Source organism: Marmota monax, unplaced genomic scaffold (assembly GCF_021218885.2).
Source record: "Marmota monax isolate L192 unplaced genomic scaffold, Marmota_monax_Labrador192_F-V1.1 WCK01_AAM20220418_F8-fsc00002, whole genome shotgun sequence".
Taxonomy (NCBI): Eukaryota; Metazoa; Chordata; class Mammalia; order Rodentia; family Sciuridae; genus Marmota; species Marmota monax.
The window spans coordinates 5305934-5332705 of NW_026693571.1; the positions used below are offsets into that span (position 1 = coordinate 5305934).

Sequence of the window (26772 nt, forward strand, 5' to 3'; positions counted from 1 at the left end):
TTATAATTATCCAAAAGAGAGATGTATAAGTCCAATCTTTGATCCTTGTTCCCAGAAAATCAGTAAGACCAAAAAAAAAAAAAAATGTGAAACTATTACATTGAGGGGCTAACATTCTGTTTTCAGGCATTTCTGAACAAATATTAATTTCACTTTATGATATGAAGCCTTTAAATATTGTATGAGATTTAAATCAAATCCAAGGTAGCAATTTCCTTGAAAACACATTGTCTGTGTTTACCGACTAGTGTTTTAAGGTGATTGGTAAGAGGATACAAAGAAATTATAATGGAAGTAAATCAAAGAACAGAGACACTCACCCTAGTTTTGGCATCGATCTGACCACCTCGATCTAGTAAGAGCTTCACCATGTTTGTGTTTCCCCTTTTGGAAGCCACATGCAGAGGAGTGATTCCATTCTACACCATGGAAAGACAAAACAGAGCAAGTTGGGTATGACGGCATGATAGCAGGGACTTGGTGTCAAAGGGCACAAAGGGCACAAATGACCACCTGGTAATTTGACCCATGGTTTCTACTGTTTCAATATCTTTGATTTTTTTAAGGACCAAAGAAGCACACAAACTACAAGGCACTATTGTTAGAGAATACAAAATGGAATAAAACAGCATAAATTAGTCAATAGCTATGAATGTATTGAACGTACACATTACAGTGAGTAGAAAAAGGGAGAACTTTGGTGTAGTAGAAACAAAAACTCAAATTCTATCTAACATAGATCCCTAGGATAAAATCTTTTGATAACATCCAGGCTCTTAAAAAGTCTGGGATCTCAAAGTTTTTTACACTTAGAAATAGAAGTACAGCTAGATTAGACAAAGGGGAATAAAGGGGAGGGAGGGAGGATGGAAACAAGAAAGACAGTAGAATGAATTGAACATAATTTTTCTATGTTCATATATGAATACATGACCAGTGTAACTCACATCATGTACAACTAAAAGAACGGGAAGTTACTCCATGTATGTATAATATGTCAAAATACATTCTACTGTCATGTATAACTAAAAAGAACAAGTTTTTTTAAAATAGCATACAAATACACATATTAATATCCAATGGAAAATGATTCTTATAAACATATTTTTTAGAATAATGCAGTAAGAAAGGCAACTTGAAAACAGCACAACATAGTTCCAGTGCAGAAAACTTCTTAGGAGAATATGTACCTTATTTTGTCATACTTTTTTGAATATCCAAATCTTGCATTAATTGATTTATACTAAATACTACCACATGTGAATTTTATATCTTTCATGTAAATGAATTATTTCCATACCATTAAGCAGATAATACTCCATGTTATTTCTGTTTCTATATCTTAGTCAGACTCTTCGTATGAATGAATTCTCAATTCATTAAACAAAAAATTTCTGTCAAATCGCATGCCCTCTTATTACTGTAACACATACTACCTACATATTTTATGTATAATATTTCATTGTTTATTAACTTGAAGCTGATTATTCATCATTTTCAGCATGATCTTTAAACATAACTGCTCAAATTGTTGTCAAAACCAATAGTCTCCTCAACTATTGCAAATGATTTGTGTGCATGTGAATTTAGGACATTCCTATTTTTTACTTGTTAAATCCCAAGAACTTCCTGTGATATGAAAAAAAAGTAAAAGGAAAATCTAGTACCTTTAGGAAGTTCCAAGAAAGGGGAAAAAATAAAAATAAAATCTTTAAGAAAGCCATTGGTGTTCACTTTTACTTTCATAAAATACCCGTTTATTGCTGCCTAAGATATGAAAATATTTCAATCCGTACCCTGGCTGTGAAGTCCACAGCAGCGCCCCGGTTTAGAAGAAGAGTTGCCACATTGACATTTCCATAGTGTGCAGCTATGTGCAAAGGAGTAAAACCACTCTGTGGAAAGGAAAGAAATGGCAGTTGACAAAGCATTTCACTTTTTATGCTATGGTCACCAAACCAATGAAGAAAATCACTTATTTTACAGCTTACCTAATATATGAAAAACATAATTTAGATAATAAATGCTTTAATAAGACTCTTTTCAAATTGTAGTGTTATGTGGTGATAGTTACATAAAGAGGTAAATGCGCAATATATAGTTATATAAAGAAATAAATATTCTACATTCACTGGTATCATTATTTTTCATTATCACAAATTTTTATCTATTTATCAGATTTGCTTATTCCAAACCATGTTTCTTGAGTTGATTTAGCATAATAGAGAAAAACAAAATATGATTAAAAAACATAAAGTTTCAGCCATAGAATTAACACATTGTGAATTTTTAAAAATGTGGTTTTCTTGGGAGGTTTCAAACCTGTGTTTTTATTCTTGATTTGTAAAATAGCATTGGTTGACATTATGTCTTTGGAACTGTAAGAACTGAAAATTCTTACAAATACCTGTCATGGTATTTCCTTATCCTTACAACTGATTAATCAGGCAATGTTTTATAATGAAAAAAAATTTTTAAACAAAAATTAAATAATATACTTGGTAGTAATAAGAATACAAAATAAAAGTTCAGCATAGTCCAATTTTGAATGCTAATTAAACTAATTTTTATTAATAAAATATGATTAAGGCAACCAGGTTAGATCAATTATACAAGTATTAGAAAATTATTTATTCTGAAAATGTTCAAAAAATAACATCTGAACTTTTTAAGTGAAGAAAAGTAGATATTTATTTATATATTTATTTATTTTTGATGAAATTTGCTTTAAAACTTTTGGCCAGGCACAGTGGCGCACACCTTTGATCCCAGCAACTCAGGTGGCTGAGGAAGGAGGATTCTAAGTTCAAGGTCAGCCTCAGCTATTCAGTGAAGGCCTAAGCAACTTAGCAAGACCCTGTCAAAAAATAAAAAAATAAGAAGGGGGAATGTGGCTCAGAGTTAAGTGCCTCTGGGTAAATCGCCAGTAACCCCTGCCCCCCAAAAGACATTAATTATCACAATAGATGTCTTAACTCTTATTAAATTACACAAAGATCTGATCATCTTCTTCACTCTATTTTCATTACTTAAAATAGTATTAAGTGGCTATGACATCCTGCCGTTTTCTGATTATTTTCTATTGTTCTTTATTATTTGAACTGAACTTTGATGTGTACCATATTACTTTAAAGAAATATTTTCTAAATTACAATCATTGTTTTTCTATTGAGTTGATATGTGGGTTTAGTGGTTTTGTTTTTAAAACACTCTGAATAAGTTCTCAGATAACTTAGGTAACAGAAATTTTTCTGTGCTATCAGCAACATTAACTGCAAATAATTTTTACTGTAGAGAAGCAAGACCCAAAATGAGAATAGTAATTATCAATCCAAAATTTCACAACTGTAGTCAACATATTTTTATTTTACATTTAGGTAATGCCAAAAAGTGATGTCAAAATGTTAAAAAAAAAAAAGTCAGTATAGTCCGTATATCATTTTATAAAATGTCAAATTGTTGTATTTTAAAACATAATTGATTTTTTCATTTTTATCTTGATATTTCCTGTCACCCAGGCATATCCTGAATGTATGTCTATTATTCAAGTTATAATATAATTTCAGAAAAACATACTGATTGCTGGTAGAACATTTTCAAATTATTCAAGTATAATAATATTAGTTTCTCATTTGCAAAAATAAATGAATTTATCGTCTGATACATCCTCATTGACCATCCAGGTTAATGCCTCAGCCTGTGAGTCTTGGAACAGCACAAGACTAACAGAAGCCCTCTCAGAGGACTCTTCCCTGATTAACAGAGAAGTGGGAGGCAGAGTTCACCCTTCCACAAGACTACAGATGGAATGATTCCTATTCTTGGTGCTTGATTAACTTAAGAGAAATATTTATGACCAAGTACAACTCAATTCAAACTGCTGCTTTCAAATATGATATTTAGAGCTAACACTGCTTTCAAAAACGTATCATATTCACCAAAGATCAATTTGTACAATTCCTATTTGAATAATTTCACCAAAGTATTGATTTGGGGCCTCTGCTGTTTTTTGTTTTTGTCTCTGACCTAGGTTCCATGCATAGATATGGACCAAAAGAAGTGACACAAATAACTCAAGTCTACTGCCATCTCAAAACACAAATGTGTCGATAAAGAAAATTATAGTTTTATATCAAAGAAGACATTTGGTATTTGTTTTTTAGGGATTGGCTAGCTTCACTAAGAATAATCTGCTCTAGTGCCATCCATTTCCCTGCAAATTCTATGATTTTGTCATTTTTTAGTGCTGCGTAATACTCCATCATGGTGTATAAATGCCACATTTTTTTTATCCATTCATCTATTGATATAATGAGAGCAACTAAGAACAGAGCAGGGAGGAAGAGCAGGAAGAAAAGATTAACATTAAACAGAGAGAGGATCCAACATGGCGGCGAGAGGGGAGGCAGCGCTTTCAGTACCTCCTCAACAACGGGATCAGAGAGACGCATGGATACGCTTAGATTCGACCTGCTGAGAAACTCCTAGCAAAATTCCACTAAAGAGAGACCGGCCGGGAATTGGAAGGATTTTTGGAGGTGACAGTCTGTGCTAGACGAGTGAATCTCCGCCACGCAGCGCAGAGGTCCAGACCCGCCAGCCGCTGCCCGCGTGACTCGGCGACTGTCGGGCGGATAGCCTCCGAGGCGCAGCGCAGCAGGAGCGGTGCAGGGACTCTAGGAAGAGGTCTCTCGCCAAGCCTTCATGAAATAGCAAACCGGGAGCTGAAACCAACCAGAGACAGACCAGTCCCACCCCTCCCTTCGGACACTCCGGCAAGGAGCCTGGGGCCCGCCATAGCAGAGTGGTGACATCACCAGAGTTCCGCTGACAGAATTCCTTCCCAGCGGAATCCACATTAGCAGGTGTGTGACTCCCACCCCCTCCAGATACAAGCAGCCAGGAAACCACCGGGGGCGTGTCTCTAGGGAAGCAGAGGGGATTCCAGATCCCCACCTCCCCTTAACACCAGCGGCGACACCCAAGATCTTAGCCGCCAGTTTCTGGGGGCGTGCCCACCAAAGGGGTCCGTTAAAATTAAACTGTTGGTTCCCAGATCACCCCACCACAGCACTTGGGCTTAATTGAATGACAGAGAGGGTGTTCATCGTTCGGGATATAGGACACGCGGTGGGGCTGCAAGTGTAATCAGATCCTTGGGGAACCGCCTCTGGTGAACAGGACCTGGCTGGCTGGCTGGGAGGAGGAACAGGGGGAGGGGCCGGATAAGTGAAAGGGCTCTGGACTAACAGGATTGAGAGACTCCCAGGAGCCACCCTACAGGGATTTCTGTCAGCACATAGAGGGCAGAAGCTCGGCTCAGAGGGCACAGCTCCGCCTATTGGAAGAGAAGAAAATTGGATGCAGCCATACAACAGGGGATGCCAGCATGGCAGAGATCTGATGTCATCGGAAAGCAGCCGAGGAGAGAACTTCATCGGTGCCAGCGGCGACGGAAACAGTTGGTCCCCTGGTAGGGAGGGTGAGTCACAGTCTCTCTCGCTTTGTCGTCGAGCCAGAGGGGAGGAGCGGGGCCGCCGCCCGCGCCCGCAAGGTAGGCAGACCTGCGACCAACCTGCAGATCAGGCCCAGCGGTCTGCAGGCGTGGTAGGAGGGGCAGGGCAGAGCCGCCGCCCGCGCTGGCAAGGTAAGCAGACCTGCGACAGACCGGTGGATCAGGCCCAGCGGCCTGCCAGCGTGGTACACACTTCACCCCAACTGGAGTAGGGGCAGAGCAGAGCCTTCGCCCGCGCCCAGATCAGGCCCAGCGGCCCGCCTGTGTGGTGGTCAAGTGACCCCAATTGGAGTGGGGGCAGAGCGGAACTGACACCCGTGCCCGCAAGGTGGGCAGACCTGTGACCAACCTGCAGATCAGGCCTAGCGGTCCCCGGGCGTGGAAGGAGGGGCAGGGCAGAGCCTTCGCCCCCACCTGCAAGGTAGGCAGACCTGCGACAGAACGGCGGATCAGGCCCAGGGGTCCGCGGGCGTGGTAGACACCTCACACCAATTGAAGGAGGGGCAGAGCAGAGCCCCTGCCCGCACCTGCAAGGGAGACTTTTCAACTATACAAGAGCAATATAAGTATATAGGGGGGGGGGGAAATTTCAAAAACACAACAGTTTCACCAAGAAGAAAGAAACGCAAGCAGTATGAAAAGACAAGGAAAGAAAGGACCACAAGCAATGCAGGTCAGCTCAACTTTAGAAGAGGTAACAGCTGCAGCAGATGGAATGTCAGATAAAGAATTCAGGATATATATGCTTCAGATGATTTGGAGTATCAAGGAAGAAATTAGACAGCAAAATCAGACAATGAAAGATCACTTCGACAAGGAATTACACAAACAAATCCAGGAAGCAAAGGATCAACTATACAGGGAGATAAGGGTTATAAAAAACAAACAAACAGAAATCCTAGAAATGGCAGGAAGCAATAAAACAACTTAAAAACTCAATTGAGAGTACTACCAGCAGAGTAGAACACTTAGAAGATAGAACATCAGACAATGAAGACAAAGTATTTCAACTTGAAAAGAACATAGACAGCTCAGCAAGACTGTTAAGAAACCATGAGCAGAACATCCAAGAAATATGGGATAACATTAAGAGACCAAACTTAAGAGTCATTGGGATACAGGAAGGTATAGAACTCCATACCAAAGGAATGAGCAATTTATTCAATGAAATAATACGAGAAAACTTCCCAGACTTGAAGAATGAGACAGAATCCCAAATTCTAGAAGCCTACAGGACGCCGAATGTGCAAAATTATAAGAGATCCACACCTAGACACATTATAATGAAGATGCCCAACATACAGAATAAGGAGAGAATTTTAAAAGCTACAAGAGAAAGGAAGCAGATTACATTTAGGGGCAAGCCAATCAGGATAACAGCTGATCTTTCAACACAGACTCTGAAAGCTAGAAGATCCTGGAATAACATATTTCAAACACTGAAAGAAAATGGGTTCCAACCAAGAATTGTGTATCCAGCGAAACTGAGCTTCAGGATGGAAGATGAAATTAAAACCTTCCACGACAAACAAAAGTTAAAAGAATATGCAGCTAGAAAACCATCTCTTCAAAACATCCTCGGCAAAACATTACAGGAAGAGGAAATGGAAAATAACAATGAAAACCAACAGTGGGAGGTAGGACAGTAAAGGGGGGGGGAATAATCAAAGAGGAAAACAAACCATGTTTAGTAACATAAATAAACAAATATGGCTGGAACAGCAACCCATATCTCAATAATAACCCTAAATGTTAATGGCTTAAACTCACCAATTAAGAGACACAGGCTAGTAGAATGGATCTCAAAACAAGACCCAACAATATGCTGCCTACAGGAGACGCATTTGATAGGAAAAGACATACATAGGCTGAAGGTGAAAGGTTGGGAAAAATCATATCACTCATATGGACTTCGGAAACAAGCAGGAGTGTCCATACTCATATCAAATAAAATAGATTTCAAGCCCAAGTTAATCAAAAGGGATAAAGAGGGACACTACATACTGCTTAAGGGAAACATACACCAACAAGACATAACAATCATAAATATATATGCCCCAAACAATGGTGCAGCTATGTTCATCAAACAAACTCTTCTCAAGTTCAAGAGTCTAATAGACCACCATACAATAATCATGGGAGACTTCAACACACCTCTCTCGCCACTGGACAGATCTTCCAAACAAAAGTTGAAAAAGGAAACTATAGAACTCAATAACACAATTAATAACCTACACTTAATTGACATATATAGAATATACCACCCAACATCAAGCAGTTACACATTTTTCTCAGCAGCACATGGATCCTTCTCAAAAATAGATCATATATTATGTCACAGGGAAACTCTTAGACAATATAAAGGAGTAGAGATAATACCATGCATCCTATCTGATCATAATGGAATGAAACTGAAAATCAACGATAAAAGAAGGAAGGAAAAAGCATACATCACTTGGAGAATGAACAATAGGTTACTGAATGATCAATGGGTTATAGAAGACATCAAGGAGGAAATTAAAAAATTCTTAGAGATTAATGAAAACACAGACACAACATATCGGAATCTGTGGGACACATTGAAAGCAGTTCTAAGAGGAAAATTCATTGCTTGGAGTTCATTCCTTAAAAAAAGAAAAAACCAACAAATAAATGATCTCATGCTTCATCTCAAAATCCTAGAAAAAGAAGAGCAAAACAACAGCAAAAGAAGTAGAAGGCAAGAAATAATGAAAATCAGAGCTGAAATTAATGAAATCGAAACAAAAGAAACAATTGAAAAAATTGACAAAACTAAAAGTTGGTTCTTTGAAAAAATAAACAAAATCGACAGACCCTTAGCCATGCTACCGAAGAGAAGAAGAGAGAGAACTCAAATTACTAGCATACGGGATGAAAAAGGCAATATCACAACAGACACTTCAGAAATACAGAAGATAATCAAAAATTATTTTGAATCCTTATACTCCAATAAATTAGAAGATAGTGAAGGCATAGATAAATTTCTTAAGTCATATGATCTGCCCAGATTGAGTCAGGAGAATATAGACAACCTAAACAGACCAATATCAATCGAGGAAACAGAAGAAACCATCAAAAGACTACCAACTAAGAAAAGCCCAGGACCGGATGGGTATACAGCAGAATTTTACAAAACCTTTAAAGAGGAACTAATACCAATACTTTTCAAGCTACTTCAGGAAATAGAAAAAGAGGGAGAACTTCCAAATTCATTCTACGAGGCCAACATCAACCTGATACCTAAACCAGACAAAGACACTTCAAAGAAAGAAAACTTCAGACCAATATCTCTAATGAACCTAGATGCAAAAATCCTCAATAAAATTCTGGCGAATCGGATACAAAAACATATCAAAAAAATTGTGCACCATGATCAAGTAGGATTCATCCCTGGGATGCAAGGCTGGTTCAATATACGGAAATCAATAAATGTTATTCACCACATCAATAGACTTAAAAATAAGAACCATATGATCATCTCGATAGATGCGGAAAAAGCATTCGACAAAGTACAGCATCCCTTTATGTTCAAAACTCTAGAAAAACTAGGGATAACAGGAACATACCTCAATATTGTAAAAGCAATCTATGCTAAGCCTCAGGCTAGCATCATTCTGAATGGAGAAAAATTGAAGGCATTCCCTCTAAAATCTGGAACAAGACAGGGATGCCCTCTCTCACCACTTCTGTTCAACATAGTTCTCGAAACACTGGCCAGAGCAATTAGACAGACGAAAGAAATTAAAGGCATCAAAATAGGAAAAGAAGAACTTAAATTATCACTATTTGCAGATGATATGATTCTATACCTAGCAGACCCAAAAGGCTCTACAAAGAAACTATTAGAGCTAATAAATGAATTCAGCAAAGTGGCAGGATATAAAATCAACATGCATAAATCAAAGGCATTCCTGTATATCAGCGACAAATCCTCTGAAATGGAAATGAGGACAACCACTCCATTCACAATATCTTCAAAAAAAATAAAATACTTGGGAATCAACCTAACAAAAGAGGTGAAAGACTTATACAATGAAAACTACAGAACCCTAAAGAGAGAAATAGAAGAAGATCTTAGAAGATGGAAAAATATACCCTGTTCATGGATAGGCAGAACTAACATCATCAAAATGGCGATATTACCAAAAGTTCTCTATAGGTTTAATGCAATGCCAATCAAAATCCCAACGGCATTTCTTGTAGAAATAGAGAAAGCAATCATGAAATTCATATGGAAAAATAAAAGACCCAGAATAGCAAAAACAATGCTAAGCAGGAAGTGTGAATCAGGCGGTATAGCGATACCAGACTTCAAACTATACTACAGAGCAATAGTAACAAAAACAGCATGGTACTGGTACCAAAACAGGCGGGTGGACCAATGGTACAGAATAGAGGACACAGAAACCAATCCACAAAACTACAACTATCTTATATTTGATAAAGGGGCTAAAAGCATGCAATGGAGGAAGGATAGCATCTTCAACAAATGGTGCTGGGAAAACTGGAAATCCATATGCAACAAAATGAAACTGAATCCCTTTCTCTCGCCATGCACAAAAGTGAATTCAAAATGGATCAAGGAGCTTGATATCAATTCAGAGACACGCTGTCTGATAGAAGAAAAAGTTGGCTACGATCTACATACTGTGGGGTCGGGCTCCAAATTCCTCAATAGGACACCCATAGCACAAAAGTTAATAACTAGAATCAACAAATGGGACTTACTCAAACTAAAAGTTTTTTCTCAGCAAAAGAAACAATAAGAGAGGTAAATAGAGAGCCTACATCCTGGGAACAAATCTTTACTCCTCACACTTCAGATAGAGCCCTAATATCCAGAGTATACAAAGAACTCAAAAAATTAGACAATAAGAGAACAAACAACCCAATCAACAAATGGGCCAAGGACCTGAACAGACACTTCTCAGAGGAGGACATACAATCAATCAACAAGTACATGAAAAAATGCTCACCATCTCTAGCAGTCAGAGAAATGCAAATCAAAACCACCCTAAGATACCATCTCACTCCAGTAAGATTGGCAGCCATTATGAAGTCAAACAACAACAAGTGCTGGCGAGGATGTGGGGAAAAGGGTGCACTTGTACACTGCTGGTGGGACTGCAAATTGGTGCAGCCAATTTGGAAAGCAGTATGGAGATTTCTTGGAAAGCTGGGAATGGAGCCACCATTTGACCCAGCTATTCCCCTTCTTGGTCTATTCCCTAAAGACCTAAAAAGAGCATGCTACAGGGACACTGCTACTTCGATGTTCATAGCAGCACAATTCACAATAGCAAGACTGTGGAACCAACCCAGATGCCCTTCAATAGACGAATGGATTAAAAAAATGTGGCATTTATACAAAATGGAGTATTACTCTGCATTAAAAAATGACAAAATCATAGAATTTGCAGGGAAATGGATGGCACTAGAGCAGATTATGCTAAGTGAAGCTAGCCAATCCCTAAAAAACAAATGCCAAATGTCTTCTTTGATATAAGGAGAGTAACTAAGAACAGAGTAGGGACGAAGAGCATGAGAAGAAGATTAACATTAAACAGAGATGAGAGGTGGGAGGGAAAGGGAGAGAAAAGGGAAATTGCATGGAAATGGAAGGAGACCCTCAGGGTTATACAAAAGAACATACAAGAGGAAATGAGGGGAAAGGGAAAAATAATACAAGGGGGAGAAATGAAGGTCAGTAGAGGGGGTAGAGAGAGAAGAGGGGTGGGGAGGGGAGGGGAGGGGGGATAGTAGAGGATAGGAAAGGTAGCAGAACATGACAGTCACTAGTATGGCAATATGTAAATCAATGGATGTGTAATTGATGTGATTCTGCAATCTGTATATGGGCTAAAAATGGGAGTTCATAACCCACTTGAAGCAAAGTGTGAAAGATGATATATCAAGAACTATGTAATGTTTTGAACAACCAACAATAAAAAATAAAAAAAAAAAAACATTAAACAGATACATGAGGTGGGATGGAAAGGGAGAGAAAGGGAAATTGCATGGTAATGGAGGGAGTCCCTCATTGTTATACAAAATTACATATAAGAGGTTGTGAGGGGAATGGGAAAATAAACAAGGAGAGATATGAATTACAGTGGATGGGGTAGTGAGAGAAGATGGGAGGGGAGGGAGGGGGGATAGTTGAGGATAGGAAAGGTAGCAGAATACAACAGTTACTAAAAGGGCATTATGTAAAAATGTGGATGTGTAACCGATGTGATTCTGCAATCTGTATTTGGGGTAAAATTGGGAGTTCATAACCAACTTGAATCTATTGTATGAAATATATGTCAATAGCTTTATAATGTTTTGAACAACCAATAAAAAAATAAATTTAAAAAAATTTAAAAAAAAAAGAAAATTATAGTTTTAGAAATACATCTCTATCGTATCTAGTGTGAATGTTCAAGGCTTCATAATCTCCATGAGCCCATAATCCAGTAATCAAATAAGATGTTAAAGAATCCCCTCAGGGGCTTGGATATATCTCAGTTGGTAGAGTGTTTGCCTCCCATGCACGAGGTCCTGAGTTCAATCCCCAGCACCAAAAAAAAAAAAAAAAAAAAGAATTCCCTCACTCCAGTGAACGTCAAGCTACATGATCAGCCACTTGCCTTTGAGTATAGAATAATATCTATAATATACTTTCAACAATGTTTCTGTTAGGGCATGTCTGCAGCAATGGCCAAGGAGAGACTAGACCCCCCCACACACATATCCCACCTGAGAGGTTTCAAAACTTATTACTCTTGTTGCTTGATATCATCTATTTTCACATGAGGAAAATGATTTAATGGCAAGTGTTTTAAGACTTATAAAAAAAGTAACTGCTTTGCACATGATATGCTCGATATGATTATTGATTACAAACAAAGTGATAAAGAAAAAAACATACAGGGGTAAAAGGCAATTGCAATTAGACAAAAATATAAAACATGGTAACGGAGAAACCTCTCTCATTTTCACTTCTCTAAACTTTAATCTGAGAATTCTCATTAAGAAATCAAGATCACATCTCTTCTTTGCAAAAAGTTAAAAGTAAAGCTCACTTATTAAAATATGTTAAGGAAGAGTTTTATTTCATGGTCTAGTCTCATAAACTTTAAATTTGTATTTAAATAGTTTCGTTGATTTAATAACACGTCAAATAGATGTTGCATTAAATATATTTGAACTATCAATTTTCCTTAATTATAAGAAAAATTTCTAAATGATTTCCCATTCACGGAAATTTTAATCATTAGTATGAATTAGTGAGCATTTATTCTAACTGGGTAAAAATTAAAAATAAATAAAAATAAGGCAAGTTTTGGTATAATCACAATACTGTACCTCAGTTGTCCTATTCACCATCATCTGAAGCAGTGTTGTATGGGAAAAAGAGGGAAAATATTACACAGTGCAAAATTAAGGAAACAGTCAATCTGCTTGCTGAACTGGGGATACTATTCCAACATGCCAAAATGCAGTCTACGCAGAAAAAAGTCCTAAAACACTACGCAATACAGTTGTTTCTTTCTGATTCTTTTTATATTATTTATGACTGTAAACAGAAGGAAGCAAATTTCTCAATAGCCAATCCTCATCATTTAAAGAAAATTATCTTGCATTTAATTTTTTTCTAGTGTACCCAAATACCCCATCTTTCTGAAATACCTCTGAAAGTAATTTTATCTCTTTTCATGAGCAGGAGTAATTTTGCATTATCACCAGGGCCTACTTCTTTATCACTCCCCAGGAAGAATCTGGCAGCACAGAGTTCCTTTAAACAGATGCACTCAGCTTTTACCTTGGACTGGACGTCAGCGTTGTGGTCATTCTGAAGCAGGAGTGCGGCAGATTTGGTGTCGTCTTTCCTAGCTGCAATGTGCAGAGCTGGCAGCCTTACTTTGCCTTTGGTGTCATTCTCCAAGAGGATGGCCACCGCCTGATTGTGTCCTTGCTGGAGGGCCACAGCTAGAGGAGTAAAGCCATCCTGGCAAAATCGAGGAAGAAAAATATCTTTCATTAACATCCAGATTATTAGGTTTCAGCTCCAAGCAGTGGTGTCTCTAAATTTTAAGGTAGTGATGAACACTGATAAGCAAGATCAGAAGCAGATTATAATTAGTCATTTGTCACACTGTGGACTAAGTTAATCAGATTTCTTTCCTAAATTCTGTTCTATAGATTTCTTTAAAAAATGTGTCCTAACAAAGCACACTACCTAAAGGGTGTGATTGTTTTGAAGCCGGAATGTGATCACCTGTATGTTTTTTTTTGTTGTTGTTGTTGTTGTAATTGTGTTTTTTTTTTTATTGATCACTTGTATGTTTTTAATGGGAATAAAAATTAGAACAAACCTAAGGAATGCCTGGTTATGAGAAGGAAAATGTGAGAAGACAAGAGTAGAACTTTAGAGTGGAACTTAAATCTGACTGGGAATCACAAATATGGTAACCACCCCCCCCCACACACACACACACACACAAGATCAACTATGCAAGTTGCTCAATGTCTCTGTATTGGCTGGGAAAATGATAACCATTGTGGATGGAATGGCTATTACCAATCCAATTTTGGAAGTTTTGGACATAATGTGATCTAAAACTCTTTGGCAAATTAGGATAATCATTAATTTTGTTCTAAACTAAATTTTATTTAAGAGCATTTAGATATAAAATATACATTCTATAAAACATTTATAAACTGATTTTTGAAATCTAAAGTTAAGAAGAGTGCTAAGCAAACAACAGTACAGATAATGCAAACTTAGAAGGAGCTTAGGGGTAAATAGACAACTGTGCTAGACAACTTGGAAGGTCATGTTTTCTCTTTAAAAACAAGTCTTTAGTTCCTGGAAAGGTGATCGGTAAATAGAAAAAAAATAGATATTCTGGGCTATATTTCTGTTAAAAAACCTCCTTAATTCCCAAAAGTTTAGAAACAAATCTTAAATGTTTCCATTCATATACAGAAGAGAGGTCAAGAGGATATACAGGTATATACATGGTCAAGAGCCAGGAACGGTGGGGCACACTTGTAGTCCTAGCAGGTAGGGAGGCTCAGACAAGAATATTCCAAGTTCAAAGTCAGCCTCAGTAATTTTATGAAGCCCTAAGCAATTTAGCAAGATCTATCTCAAAGTTTAAAAAATAAAAAAAATAAAATAAAATAAAGGACAGGGGATGTGGCTTGGTGGTTAAGCTCCCCTGGGTTCAATCCCTGATACCAAATAAAGAAAGAAAGAAAGAAAGAAAAAGTTTGAAAAGGAGGGTATACATTTAAAGATTGCATTATAGAGACAATGGTAATTTACCACAATGTAACTACTAAATTTGTTTTCAATAATAATTTTAGAATGCTAAGTGAAGCCTTTTGAAGGAAAATAATTTTTCTCAAATGTATCACATTATGTATGCAGTACTAACCCCAATAAGTGATTTTTTTCTTTTTAATAAGATTAGAATTTTAAGTATAACTGATTACTTAACAGAATACAAGAGTAAAGAATGTTGTGTCTGAAGATGAAAAACAGCAGCTAGCTTAAATTTAGAATTTAGGCACAGATTAAGCACTAGTTGAACAGGGAAAACATGGTGTCATTATCATATACATATTTAATTTTATTACCTCTTGAAACACTGTGATAGCTTATATTTTTAAAACTGTGAACTTTGATTTTTTTTTTCTTGGAGATGAAGCATTTGCTCTCAGAATGGAACTTTATTAGAGAGATATCAGCCTTCAATTTTGGCAACATTCAGGAAGAAGGAAGAGCAGAGAAATATAAAAATGGAACTGGAGAGACAGAGAACTCTCTTTGGAGAATTTAATTCTAGATCTCCATCCAAGTTTTATTGGATTTTATTCCAATCTATACCTCATTTGGAATGATATGTTGAAATATCTCAACTAACTCAAGGAAATCCAGGTTAAATTTCAGTTGCTTCATTTTTCATCATTTATTTATCAATGCTAACTGCTATAATCATGAGAAATTTGCAACTTTAAATATTTCATCATACACATGAGTTTCACTGCCATGTTCAATGATTCCATAATTATCTGATTTTTAAAGTGGGCATAATGTCTTGATTAGTAATTAATTTTTTGCAAATTAGTACTAACAACCAGTTCAGGGTGTCTCCTTTAGGCATAACCACATCTGTGCCCATGAGATTATAGCAGATATTTAGCAGTGCAGCATAACATACCAAATGACAACCAACCATATGCCACTACAAACATTTTTTTTAACAGAAATGATGGATTTAAAATGCAATGTGTAAAGTTTAGTCCATATGTGTGTTTTTTGATAATCATAAGGATCAGTGCTAGTGTATTAATGAATTAAACTTTTATACATTCAATCAGGAAAAGTTAAATTTAATTATTAAGGTGATTTTTAAAATGAAACAAATAAGGTATGCATGTGTTTAAGCTAAGATTCAAAAATCCCATTCATTTGCAAAAGTTGCATCTTGGTACAGAAACCAGAGAGGGTTTTAAGTTTCTTTGGATCATGATGTAACATCACCTCTACCAAAGCAGAGTACATAAAGGGGTATTTTTGGAATCAGACTGAAATGCTGCAAAGGTCTAGACCAGAGGAGCCTGAGTCAGCTGAGAATGTGGGCAAACTGAGTTTACCTAAATCTTCCACTAGAGACATTAAGTCTATATGGTGACTAAGAGGGCTCTGGTGTACAAGTTTCACCTGGTAAGTGATATTGTCTTTATAAAGTAAAAGAATAAAACATTAGAGAGATTTCCTTGTTTTGGTATATTTCTCAGAGATACAGTCTCTTTGTTACCCAAGCTTTGCCTGAAGATATTCACATGGACAGAATTAGTGTCTCAGGAAAAAAAGGCCCCAAATCATAACAATCACTTTGTACTCCTATGGCAAGAGTGCAAAATCTGTCTGTTCTGAACAAAGAAATCATTTCATATTGGGCAGCTGTGTTTTCTGGTTCTAAGTAGGAAATGTGTTCTTATTAAGAGTGATTTATTGGGATTTTTTAAATGGAAATAAACTGTCAGAAAGTGATTTTGATTGGCTCCATAAAAAGTTTTCTCCCAAACAGCCTGGAAGTGGATTTAATAGATTTAATGACTTCCATTGTTGTGTAGAAAGAAGTTCATGTTCATTTAACCTAAAGATTTAATTGTCTGGAAAGGAAGCCATATTCAACATTAAAAATTATCAAGATGGTTTCTGGGTTACAAGATTCAAGCAGTCCTATTTCACTTCAGGGCTGGAGTTGTAAAATTGTATCAGTGGAACTAGAAAATAGGAAACAGGAAAAACAAAGCCTGAATACTCTGGTTAAAAGAGGTGAGGAGGGAAATGTCCAAGTGGAGGCTCCTTCCTCTCCTCTCCCACATCACCAACTCCCAGCTCTCCAGGAGTCCCCAAGGCATTTTCTCCAAGCTCAAGGGCTTCAGGAGCAACACCTAGAAACTACTGTCTTGGAAAGTCACTGGACTTGCCCCTGCATCTGCCTAGGCTAAAATGAGATGGAAAATACAAAGTAAAATCTTCTTATGAGGTGGACATGTGTAGGAAAGAAAAGTGATGTTCTGAGAGTCCCTGCCCCCTCCCAATCCCTCGTATGATTAGATGTCCTGAATGAACTCTTTGAAACTGGACTGATGTCAATCATGGTATTTAATGGTTGCCATAAACAGAGTTACACACATATGTCATATTCCAGTTTCAGTATAAATAGCATTTTAGTGACATTTTCCTCAGAAAATTATGCTAACACAAATACTTGTGAATTATTTCTGATGGTGAGAAATTGTTCCTTCAAGGAATTGTATTGAATTTAACCAGATAAAATATTGATAAAAAGAAATGATTATGATTCATGGTAATCTACTTTTAAAATGGTATAAAGATTGCAAAAGTAGAATACCCCAAATTGACACAGGCATGATTTCATATAAGAATAAGTGGCCGTGAATCTAAAGTGAAGGCATAAACTCATGGAACTGTGTGCACAAGCCTGGGTCATTTCTTCATAGCCACTCTGTAGATGTAATTATAATATAAGTATTGCCAGCATGTTTTAGAAAAGTTAATGGAGAGCTTTTGCAACTGGTATAAAGAACATGGACATTATAATCAAAGAACTCAAGACTTGGACTGGCAGTCTTACCTCTGTAGCAGTGCTCTGATTAGCTCCATTTTCCAGTAAATATTTTACAACATCAATGTGATTCTCCTGAGCAGCCATGTATAAGGGAGTGAAGCCATTCTAAGAACAAATGATAAAAAAAGATGACAGCTTTAATCATTTATAAAGCTTAAGCCATGGAAGAAAATAGCACAAGGAAAGAGACATTATGAAGTAAACCTTTCAAATGACGAAGCTACATAGCATACTTTCACACTGAATAAATCATATATGTCATTACTATTATGAGACTAGATCACAGTTGACCAATTCCCACAAACAATTCATAAAGAAATAAATAAATGAGGAGAAGTAACTATTACTTCTCTATTATAGTTATGAATTTATGCTTGCAATTCTAACAGCAAATTCATGAAATATTTCCAAATAAATTAGAATCTTCTTTTACTCAAAAAAATTAAAAATTAAAAAATGTCATGAAAAAAAGAAATGAGGAGAAAAGAACAGAGTGAAAATATTTTTCTCACTTTAATACCAGAGATTCACATTTTTCATCTCCCAAAACTGCTGAAGATACTTATTTATCTTAATCTACATAGTTCTGGGCTATGTAGATATTCTATAGAGCATATAGAATTCTTACTATACATAAAATAATATATAATGTCCTCTGTATTTACCAATTCATAAACTATTTAAACAGGCCTGTATTGCCTTGAATATAAACAATTTAGTTAGTATTCTTATGGGTATAAATTATTGCTTATACCAGAATAGGCTAGAAGAAATTGCAAATTTGATTGAAAGTTAAAAAAAAAAATCTGTATTTTACCATTCTGATTGAAATAGCATGGCCTGATGGCCTGTACTGAACATGATTTTATTATTTTAAAATCATTCTGAAATGTTACCATTTTTGTAATTATTTAATTAATTAATTATCAAAATCCAGCTGCTAGTAGCTAAGTCATCACTGAAAAACAGCGAACAAGAGGAACACACATGTTCTCACGGAGCATACATTACAGGAATATTACATTATTATGGACTTGGGCAAAAATTCACTTAAATTTACAACATTATTCTAAAACTAAGTTTAAATTGGCAGGTTACCTTTTCATTAGATCCTTAGGAATAATATAAGCCCCATTAAGAAAAGAAGAAACACCAAAAAATTGTTTAAAAATAAAGCTTGTATAATAGTTCATAAACTCTCAAAACCTAGCAATTCTCTCAAAACCACAAGAATCTTAAAACATTGATAATTTCCTCAAATTTTCCATGCATTAACAAGAATGCGTAAAAACAGAGGTGAGTATTCAGAGATTTTTTTAACTTAAAAGGAGAAAAATAGCATTGTAAAATTATTTTATTGACATAAAAATTCTTCTATATACTCTATGACTGTGGAAATAGTATTCAAATGCCCCAAATCCAGCAAAATATATACAGAGTGTACAAGCAGAATAAGTAATTTTAAATTTGATTATAAAAGAAAATCTGCAGGCTTCAAATGGTAGAAGAAAATTTAAAACTTAAAAAAGAAATATTATAAGAAGAGTGAATTAACAATGTTGTAGGATTCAGGAATAATTTGCTGGCTCGATAGCATACTTTTTAAAACATAGCAAGCAGGTGAAATCTTGTATATTTTAAGAACAATGAAGAGGTGGCGGAAGGATGGAATTAGAGATTCAAAGGAAGGGAAAGCCAGGGAAGATGGTTAAAAACAATGAGTGGGTGTGGAATGGGATCTTTCATGACAAGTAAAAGGCAGGGATGCAAAAAGAGAAAAAGAACTTTTAATCGAGTACAACAATTTGCTGACATTTTTCCTCCAACGGAATCTTATAGCTAGAATAAGGAGAAAGGAAAATAGTGGTTTCCAGATTGACAGGGGAAAGGAAATGAACCATCCTTTGGCCTGTGCCTCTACAACAGCCCCAGCCCTGAGTGGTGAGCTGTAGCAGAACCTCCTCTGGCTGAGCAAGGCAGCAAATGCTGAGGGCCAAGGAGACATGCCCACTATGACCCCAATGCTTCCTGACTTCCAGGCCACCCCTCACACACCTGGCTGCCCAGAATGTCTGCCTAAGTGTCCTTGAGTATGTTCCCAATGCTTCCTCAGACTTCTTCCTTGTCATCCTCCCAAGGGTTCTTTGGTTAGCTGAATAAAGGGCCTCATATATATCAATATCCTCATCTTTGGGACATGTAAACTACCTTATATGATAAAAGGTACTTTGCAGACATGATTAAATTAAAGACCTCGACACCTGGATTAGCCAAATGGGCTCAATGCCTTTGCAAGGGTCTTCATGAGAGGAAAGTAAGAGTTCAGAGGGAAAGAAGACGCTACACCTTGGGCTTTAAAGATGAAGGAAAGGGTTATGATTCAAGGAATACAGATCCAGAAGTTGGAACTGTCAAGAAAAATAGACTCTTATCTAACATCTCCAGAAGGAAACAACAATGCCAACCTTTGGATTAAACCCAGTAAGTTTAATTTTCAAAACTCGGAGAGAATAAATTCGTTGTTGTTTTAAGCCATTGAACTTGTAGTAATTTGTTACAGCAGCAACAGGAATCAAATACACACCCTAAGAGTTGCTTACTAGGGAGAGTGGAAGTAGGAGATGAACAGAGCTTGAATAGGCTGGTGGTCCTGAAATGCAGATGAAGCCAGGGATAGAAGAGCAGAGGGGCCGGCCATAGGTCAAGGTCCAGGCTTGGCACTCCTCTCACCATAGTTCTTGTGCGGAACTGTGCAGACTCCAAGTCTATATATGGATTTGCCATGTTGTTGTAGTAGTTATCAAAATAGAACACTTATTTAAAAGTTTGTTAGTTTAATCTATATTTTATAATTTTAAAAATTATAAGTGGGTCCCTTTTGCACTCTTACCTTGGGACCTGCAAGTATTAAAGGAATGTAGAGTGGTAGAAAGGAGAGAGAGAGAGAGAGAGAGAGAGAGAGAGAGAGAGAGAGAGAGAGAAAGGGAGAGGGTAGGGGAGAGAAATCAAGGCTTACAAAATATAGTAAACAGAGGGGAGAGGACCATGATAGGAAACTTTAGATTTTGGTGACAATACATCACAAATACCATTTGTGTGCATTGTATCATAACCTTGTGTGCCAGGGCTTCCAACAGAGGAGGAAAACAAATATTAAGAACAATGAAAATAAAGATGATCCACTGAGCTTCTGCTACATTAGCCACTGTGAGAAATGCATTCAATATATGTTCTCAAATTATAGTGACTGCATGCCCCAATTTGCCTAGAATAGCCCACATTTATGCAAAATGTCCTGGAGTATCTCAGTTTGGATGATTAATGACCCAACCCTATCTCTAATACTTAGCATAGTGCTGCAACATTAGCACTATTTCCCCTATTAAAATGAAGCAGCTAAGGTCCAATACATAGGCAATTTGGCCAAAATCTCATAGCTAATTATTGTTCATGAATAACCTTCTTGTAATGGAGTTGGGACTTTTTCTGGAGTCCTCAGCCTGGCTATGAGATAGAATCTCCTCTAGAAACTGTTAAAAATGTCTAGGTACCACTCTACCACCCTACTCCTACCAAACTGGAGTCTCCATGTACAAAGCCCAAACACATGCACTTTTTACAAAACTCATTTTTTTGAAAGCACCCAAAGAAATTTTTTTATAAGTGATGCAGAATGGTTGATTGGTTTGGGGTAGGAAGTACCATGATTGCATCTGTATTTTATAAAGTTTACTCTTTCTAAAATGAATACCTTGGCTTCGGATGGTAGGAGAAGAGAATGGAAACATGGTATTAATCAGTTTTTGCAGAATTCGCAATAGGGTACATAAAAGAAGGAAACATGAGCTTAGGCAACACTGGTTAAGAGATGAGGGAATTGTTTACTGATATAAAACACATGAAATGAGACAATAAAGATTTAGTGCAGATTCTAAAGATGTACAAATGATCCTTTCTTACCATACTGCTACTTAACAAGAAATATCCCACTGGAGAATGTGAACACTCCTCTGAGTAATTAAGACAAAGCCCAGCAGCACATTAACACCATTGTAAATTTTACAGGAAAGCATTCATCTTCACACATAAGTGACTTAACCACACAGCATAATTGGTCTCTGTGTACATGCATTAAGGCACTTGGCCATATATTATGTCTCAATGTTTTTCTAAAATAGTCCGAACGCAAGTAGGTATGAAAGTATATATAGTTTCTTATGTTGATATTAAAAAAAAAAGTCAAAGATCCCTATAGCTGGAGTTGATATTGGTGGGTACAAGAAGCACAGCATCAGCAATTGTTAAGAGCATTCTGACATAACCCATAAGTACCTCTAGAAACTAATCATTAAATATTTTTGAACATTACCCCTGCCTGTAGGAAATTACTAATTATCTGTCATTCATTTATATTTATTCAACAGAAAATGTGTTTGGTGACTCTTCACTGTCAGAAATTGTTGTTTAGCCTTAGTGATTCAGAGACAAAAAATAAAAATATCTGTTTGTAAGAACTCACAGTCCAGAGCTAAGATGAACAAATTAGCAAACTACAGTTCAGTGAACACATTAGTTTATTAAATAATTAAATAATTGATTAAATAAATAAATTTTTATTTTTAAAGTGATATATTGGATATAAGGAAAACATAGATAAAGGACACAGAACTCAACTTTCTAAGGAAATTGTATCTGAAGGATGTTACTGGGAGTGACTCAGTGTGAACTGAGTCATGGAAACACCTAAGTTAGACCCAGAAGCAGAAAAGGTGTTTCAGACAGAAGAAACAGTATGAGATGAGAACACGTAAAACAAATGGGGACCTGCAAATAATTCAATGCTAGAGGGGAGAGGAGGTAAAAGATAGGCAGAAAACAGTCCCATCTGCCTTGCTGGGGAGTCTGGATTTTATTTTTAACGCCTTGGGAATCACTGGGTTTTAAACAGGGGTTCACCATGAACACATTTGCATTTTAAGGAAATGACATTGCCAAGAATGGAGAGGATGACATGGAAAGTGGCCAGACTATAGTCTAGCAGAGTGGAAAGAAGATTTTCATCATAATCCTGAGAAGAAGTGAGATTTAGAAATATTAATATGACTTTGGTACTTCAAAATATAATTTAGTATTCAGGCATTTATATTAAACTTCATGATTGAAAAGATTAGATGTGGTTTCTTTCAGTCTTATTATAGGTCATTGATAATAGTTATTTTTATAGATTTATTAAATAGGTATAACTTTTTTCCAAATTTAGAATCTTCCTGTATTTTAGAAAATTTAAACACATAATATTATTTTTTCCCAGTTATGTTAGTAATATAACTATGAGCCATACTAGACTAGGTTTTTTGAAAGAAACAAATATAGATCCTGCCCCCAAAGAGCAGATAATATAACACATTACATAAAATAGATTCATACAGAATCAATAATACACATTGCCCAACATGAGTAAAAGCCTATTTAAGAATGCATTTGAAAATAATTCTCAAGTCCTTAAAATGTTTTTTAAATTGAAAATCTCTTAGCTAGATAGATACATAAAAAATGTCAATGAATCCTAACACATTACCATTCAGCTAAAGCTGTTCCTTAGATAATTTTGTAGATCAAGCATAAACTAAATCATAGTCTCTGAAATATACTACTCTGAAGTCAAGCATGGAAATTATGAAAACTTCTAATGGTTTATAAATTAATATATCTGCAAATTGCCTATTATTATGTTATTTGTTCTTACTTTTAATTCAATATTGCAAAGCTCATTAAGTACCTTTCAATGATTAAGAAATTGTCTTGTTTTTCTAGTTGGAAATGCTACAGATGAAAAGGAAGTTGTCATTTTACAATTTACATTTTAAATAATCTTTAACCCAGAGACTGACTGATTGCCAAGTGGACTGACCAGTTACAAAGGTAAAGGAGAAAATTGGAGGTGAGTAGATATAGTAGTGGCAGAGATGCTTTGAGACTCTTACCATATCCTTCTTCTCTTTTGTACAAGTGTTATTCTGTCATTCTGAGAGGCTTTATTTAATTCTTATAAAAATTTTAGCATAGTATGTGCTCAGTCAATATTTTTAAAAGATAAACAGATAAAATAGAATGAAATACAAATTTCTCTAAATGCCTGTGGTGGTTTCAATATACATCTTGCAAATTTTTAAACACTTCTCTCAAAAAGTGGAGCCTAATTCCACATCTTTTAAATGCAGGAGAGCTTAGTAGTTTGCGTCTAAGGTATTGATTATGTGGGATGGTTGGTATATGACTTTGAAGGCTAGGGTTTTAAAATCTATAGCCCTTTAGCATCGCTTTCTCTTTTGGATTATCTTCTCTGGAGGAAATGAGCTGCTGTGTTAGATGACACTCAAACAGCCGCTCATGTGGAAATTCACATGAGAAGAAACTCAGAACTCCCACCAACAACTAGAACCAACATACTAACTGGGAGAACAACCTGGGAGTAAATCCTCTAGCTTCAAAACCTTTAGCCCTGGGCAACATCTGCACTATAATCTCCGGACAGATGCTGAACCATAAGTGCATAGCTAAGCTACCACTGAATTCCTGATCCACTGAAATGGTGACGATAATAAATGTTGATTTTTATTTTAAGCTGCTAAGTTTGGGAACAACTTACTATGTGATAATTGCTAACCAATCTAACTTCCACTGAGCTTCTACATGATCAGGCCCTTGTCCACCTTGCCAACCACACCTCTTTCCACTCTCACTCCATGCTACTTCCTTTTTCTTTAGGAAAGAAATTTACATCCTAGGCAGTTAAATTCAAATTTTGCAGTCACATACCTCTTAAAATGCTATCTAACCTGGAAAGTCTAAAAATAAAAGATTTATTGGGGTTTCCCTGTTTGAAGTTGACTGAGTTATGGCTCTTCAGCAAGGTCTTCCCTAACCCTAAATTACCAGGACAGTTTTGTTTCTGTTTTTAAACTGTATTATGTATCAAGGAGCACATCAGGGATCCTCCTTGTAGAATGCTGTTTTAAGAGTTAGCAGGGCGGGAAAGCACAATGACAAAGCAGCTGTCACCAAGTGTTAGCTTTCATGACAGTGCTTCAGAAGCAGGAAAGATTAGGTCTTTGCAAAAAAAAGAAGATGCAATAGGTAGCTTGTGCTTATTTGCCTAGATGAAGCAATATGTAGCCTAAGAGAGCTTTAACAATTTCAGTTTTGAATGTTTATAATAACCTTAATATTTGCCAGTTTTCTGAAAGTATCATGTATATTCTGCACCTACTGGAAAACACCATCAAGAAATTTCATGACCATTTGAAACAATAGAAAAGTGGGAATGGTTGTAGACAGCTCAGGGTTTCAAACTAGTGAAACCTGAATTGCCTTCTAAAGATGTCTCCTGACTTTTGCAGGCAAGTTGGCTTAATGATTTAGGCTTTTACATAGAGCAGAATTCTTCAGCATCCTTAACCATGACCTTCTGGGAAGCTTTTCATAAGATTCGACTGAGAACTGGTTAGTAACTACTCGAGGTACCATCCCTGAAACTATGCATCATCTTCTTCTTTGAATTAGCATTATGAGAGATAAGGTTGAGAAAACAACATCCCTAAATTATCGCCAAGCTTTAGGATCGGGATGATTCAAATTATTTCCCTAAATATATTGTGAATACACAGCTACAAAGGATGTTTTTCTTAAAAAAAAAAAAAAAACCAATGGATAATAATTGTAGTCACTAAAATAAAGACTACTTTCTGTACTTTGGGGATGTACTTAGAACAAAAGAACAAAAACTATGATTATATACTTGATTGGTAGTTAATGAAACCCACTCTCCTCATCATCTAACAGCAAGCAGGTCATCAAATAACTTAAACCAATCAACACATCCCATTCTTTTTAATACAATGACTTGTTATAGTTTACGCAAGAGAATTAAGCTGCTCTAATCGATCAAATACAGGATTTTCTTTTGGAAAACTGGGACAGACCTGTTCTCTTATTTTAACTGTGAATAAGGAAAAAAAAAATCTGGTTCCAATCCTGGGCCCACAAAGAAAGCCAGACTAGAATAAAGCTTACATTACAAATTATAGCAAAGGGAAAGAATTTGAGTCCTTGGTTAGAAATGAGCCATCATGGTGGAAGTAGGGGGACATACAGAAATACGTCCTGGAGCTCACCTAACCTATTTAAATTTTCTACTTAGAAAGTCAAGAAATTGCCTTTTTTATTTATCCAAATAGGAGGTGGGTATTTTCCTTATTTGCAGTCAAAGGCATCCTAGTTGATATAATAGTTAAAGCAAAATAGAGCTTATATTACTAGCAGTAGTTTTTTTTAAAGCACTTCCTAAGAACTTGGTAGAGTGTTATAAACATATCAGAAATAATAGTATGAAAAGCTAATTTATTATTATTTTGGTTAAAACATTATTCTATGATCCTAAGAGATCTGCATAAAACATCTAAGATAGGTTTATCAAGAAGATATATTCCATGCTTGTATAGTTTTATCAAAATGGATTCTACTGTCATGTATAACTAAGAACCAATTTTTTAAAAAGAATGAGTTTAAATTACAAAAGAGCAGACGGATCAGTTTCAAGAAATTAGGTCCTGCAAGTGATGAGATTCTAAAATATTTTTTTTTCCTGTGTAAGTGGAAAATACAAAATGAGGTATCCAGTAGTAGATTTTCTTCCATTGGTATTTCTGCATATACAATGCTAACTTTTATTTAAATTGCCAATAGAAATGTTAAGTTTAAGTCCTTCTCATTATATAACATAAAATTTTATAATAATGCCTTTATGATCCACATATAATAAATAATTTTAATAACACAAACTAAAATTAAATTTTGCAGATGTAACACCAGGACAAATTTCTACAGAAGCAATAAAATTTTTTTGACTATCAGAGAGGAAGCTACCAGACTGATGAATATTTGAATTTTTAAACTGGGTGGAAATTAATTCCCTGATATGTTTCTAGACTTTCAAATTGCTAAAGAACATAGATTATAAGTTTCAGATCTTCAATGTGTAGTATGATTTGCTTGGCACTAGCAAGTGCTTTAAAAATG

At 36.0% G+C, this 26772-nt stretch overlaps 1 protein-coding gene across 14 annotated transcripts in view; it reads right to left on the minus strand.

The window, feature by feature from the left end:
• Ank2 (ankyrin 2) overlaps nucleotides 1–26772 on the minus strand; it is a 234482-nt gene that overhangs the window by 129950 nt on the left and 77760 nt on the right. For 7 of the 14 annotated variants that reach the window (XM_058583754.1, XM_058583760.1, XM_058583758.1 and 4 more), the window contains exons 5-9: nucleotides 17701–17799; nucleotides 13344–13529; nucleotides 12887–12910; nucleotides 1797–1895; nucleotides 321–419 (exon numbers count right to left, since the gene is read on the minus strand). In XM_058583754.1, the coding sequence (XP_058439737.1) occupies nucleotides 321–419; nucleotides 1797–1895; nucleotides 12887–12910; nucleotides 13344–13529; nucleotides 17701–17799 (507 nt within the window). The remainder of the gene's footprint in view (nucleotides 1–320; nucleotides 420–1796; nucleotides 1896–12886; nucleotides 12911–13343; nucleotides 13530–17700; nucleotides 17800–26772) is intronic. The other 7 variants (XM_058583755.1, XM_046458781.2, XM_046458782.2 and 4 more) reach the window with 1 other exon arrangement.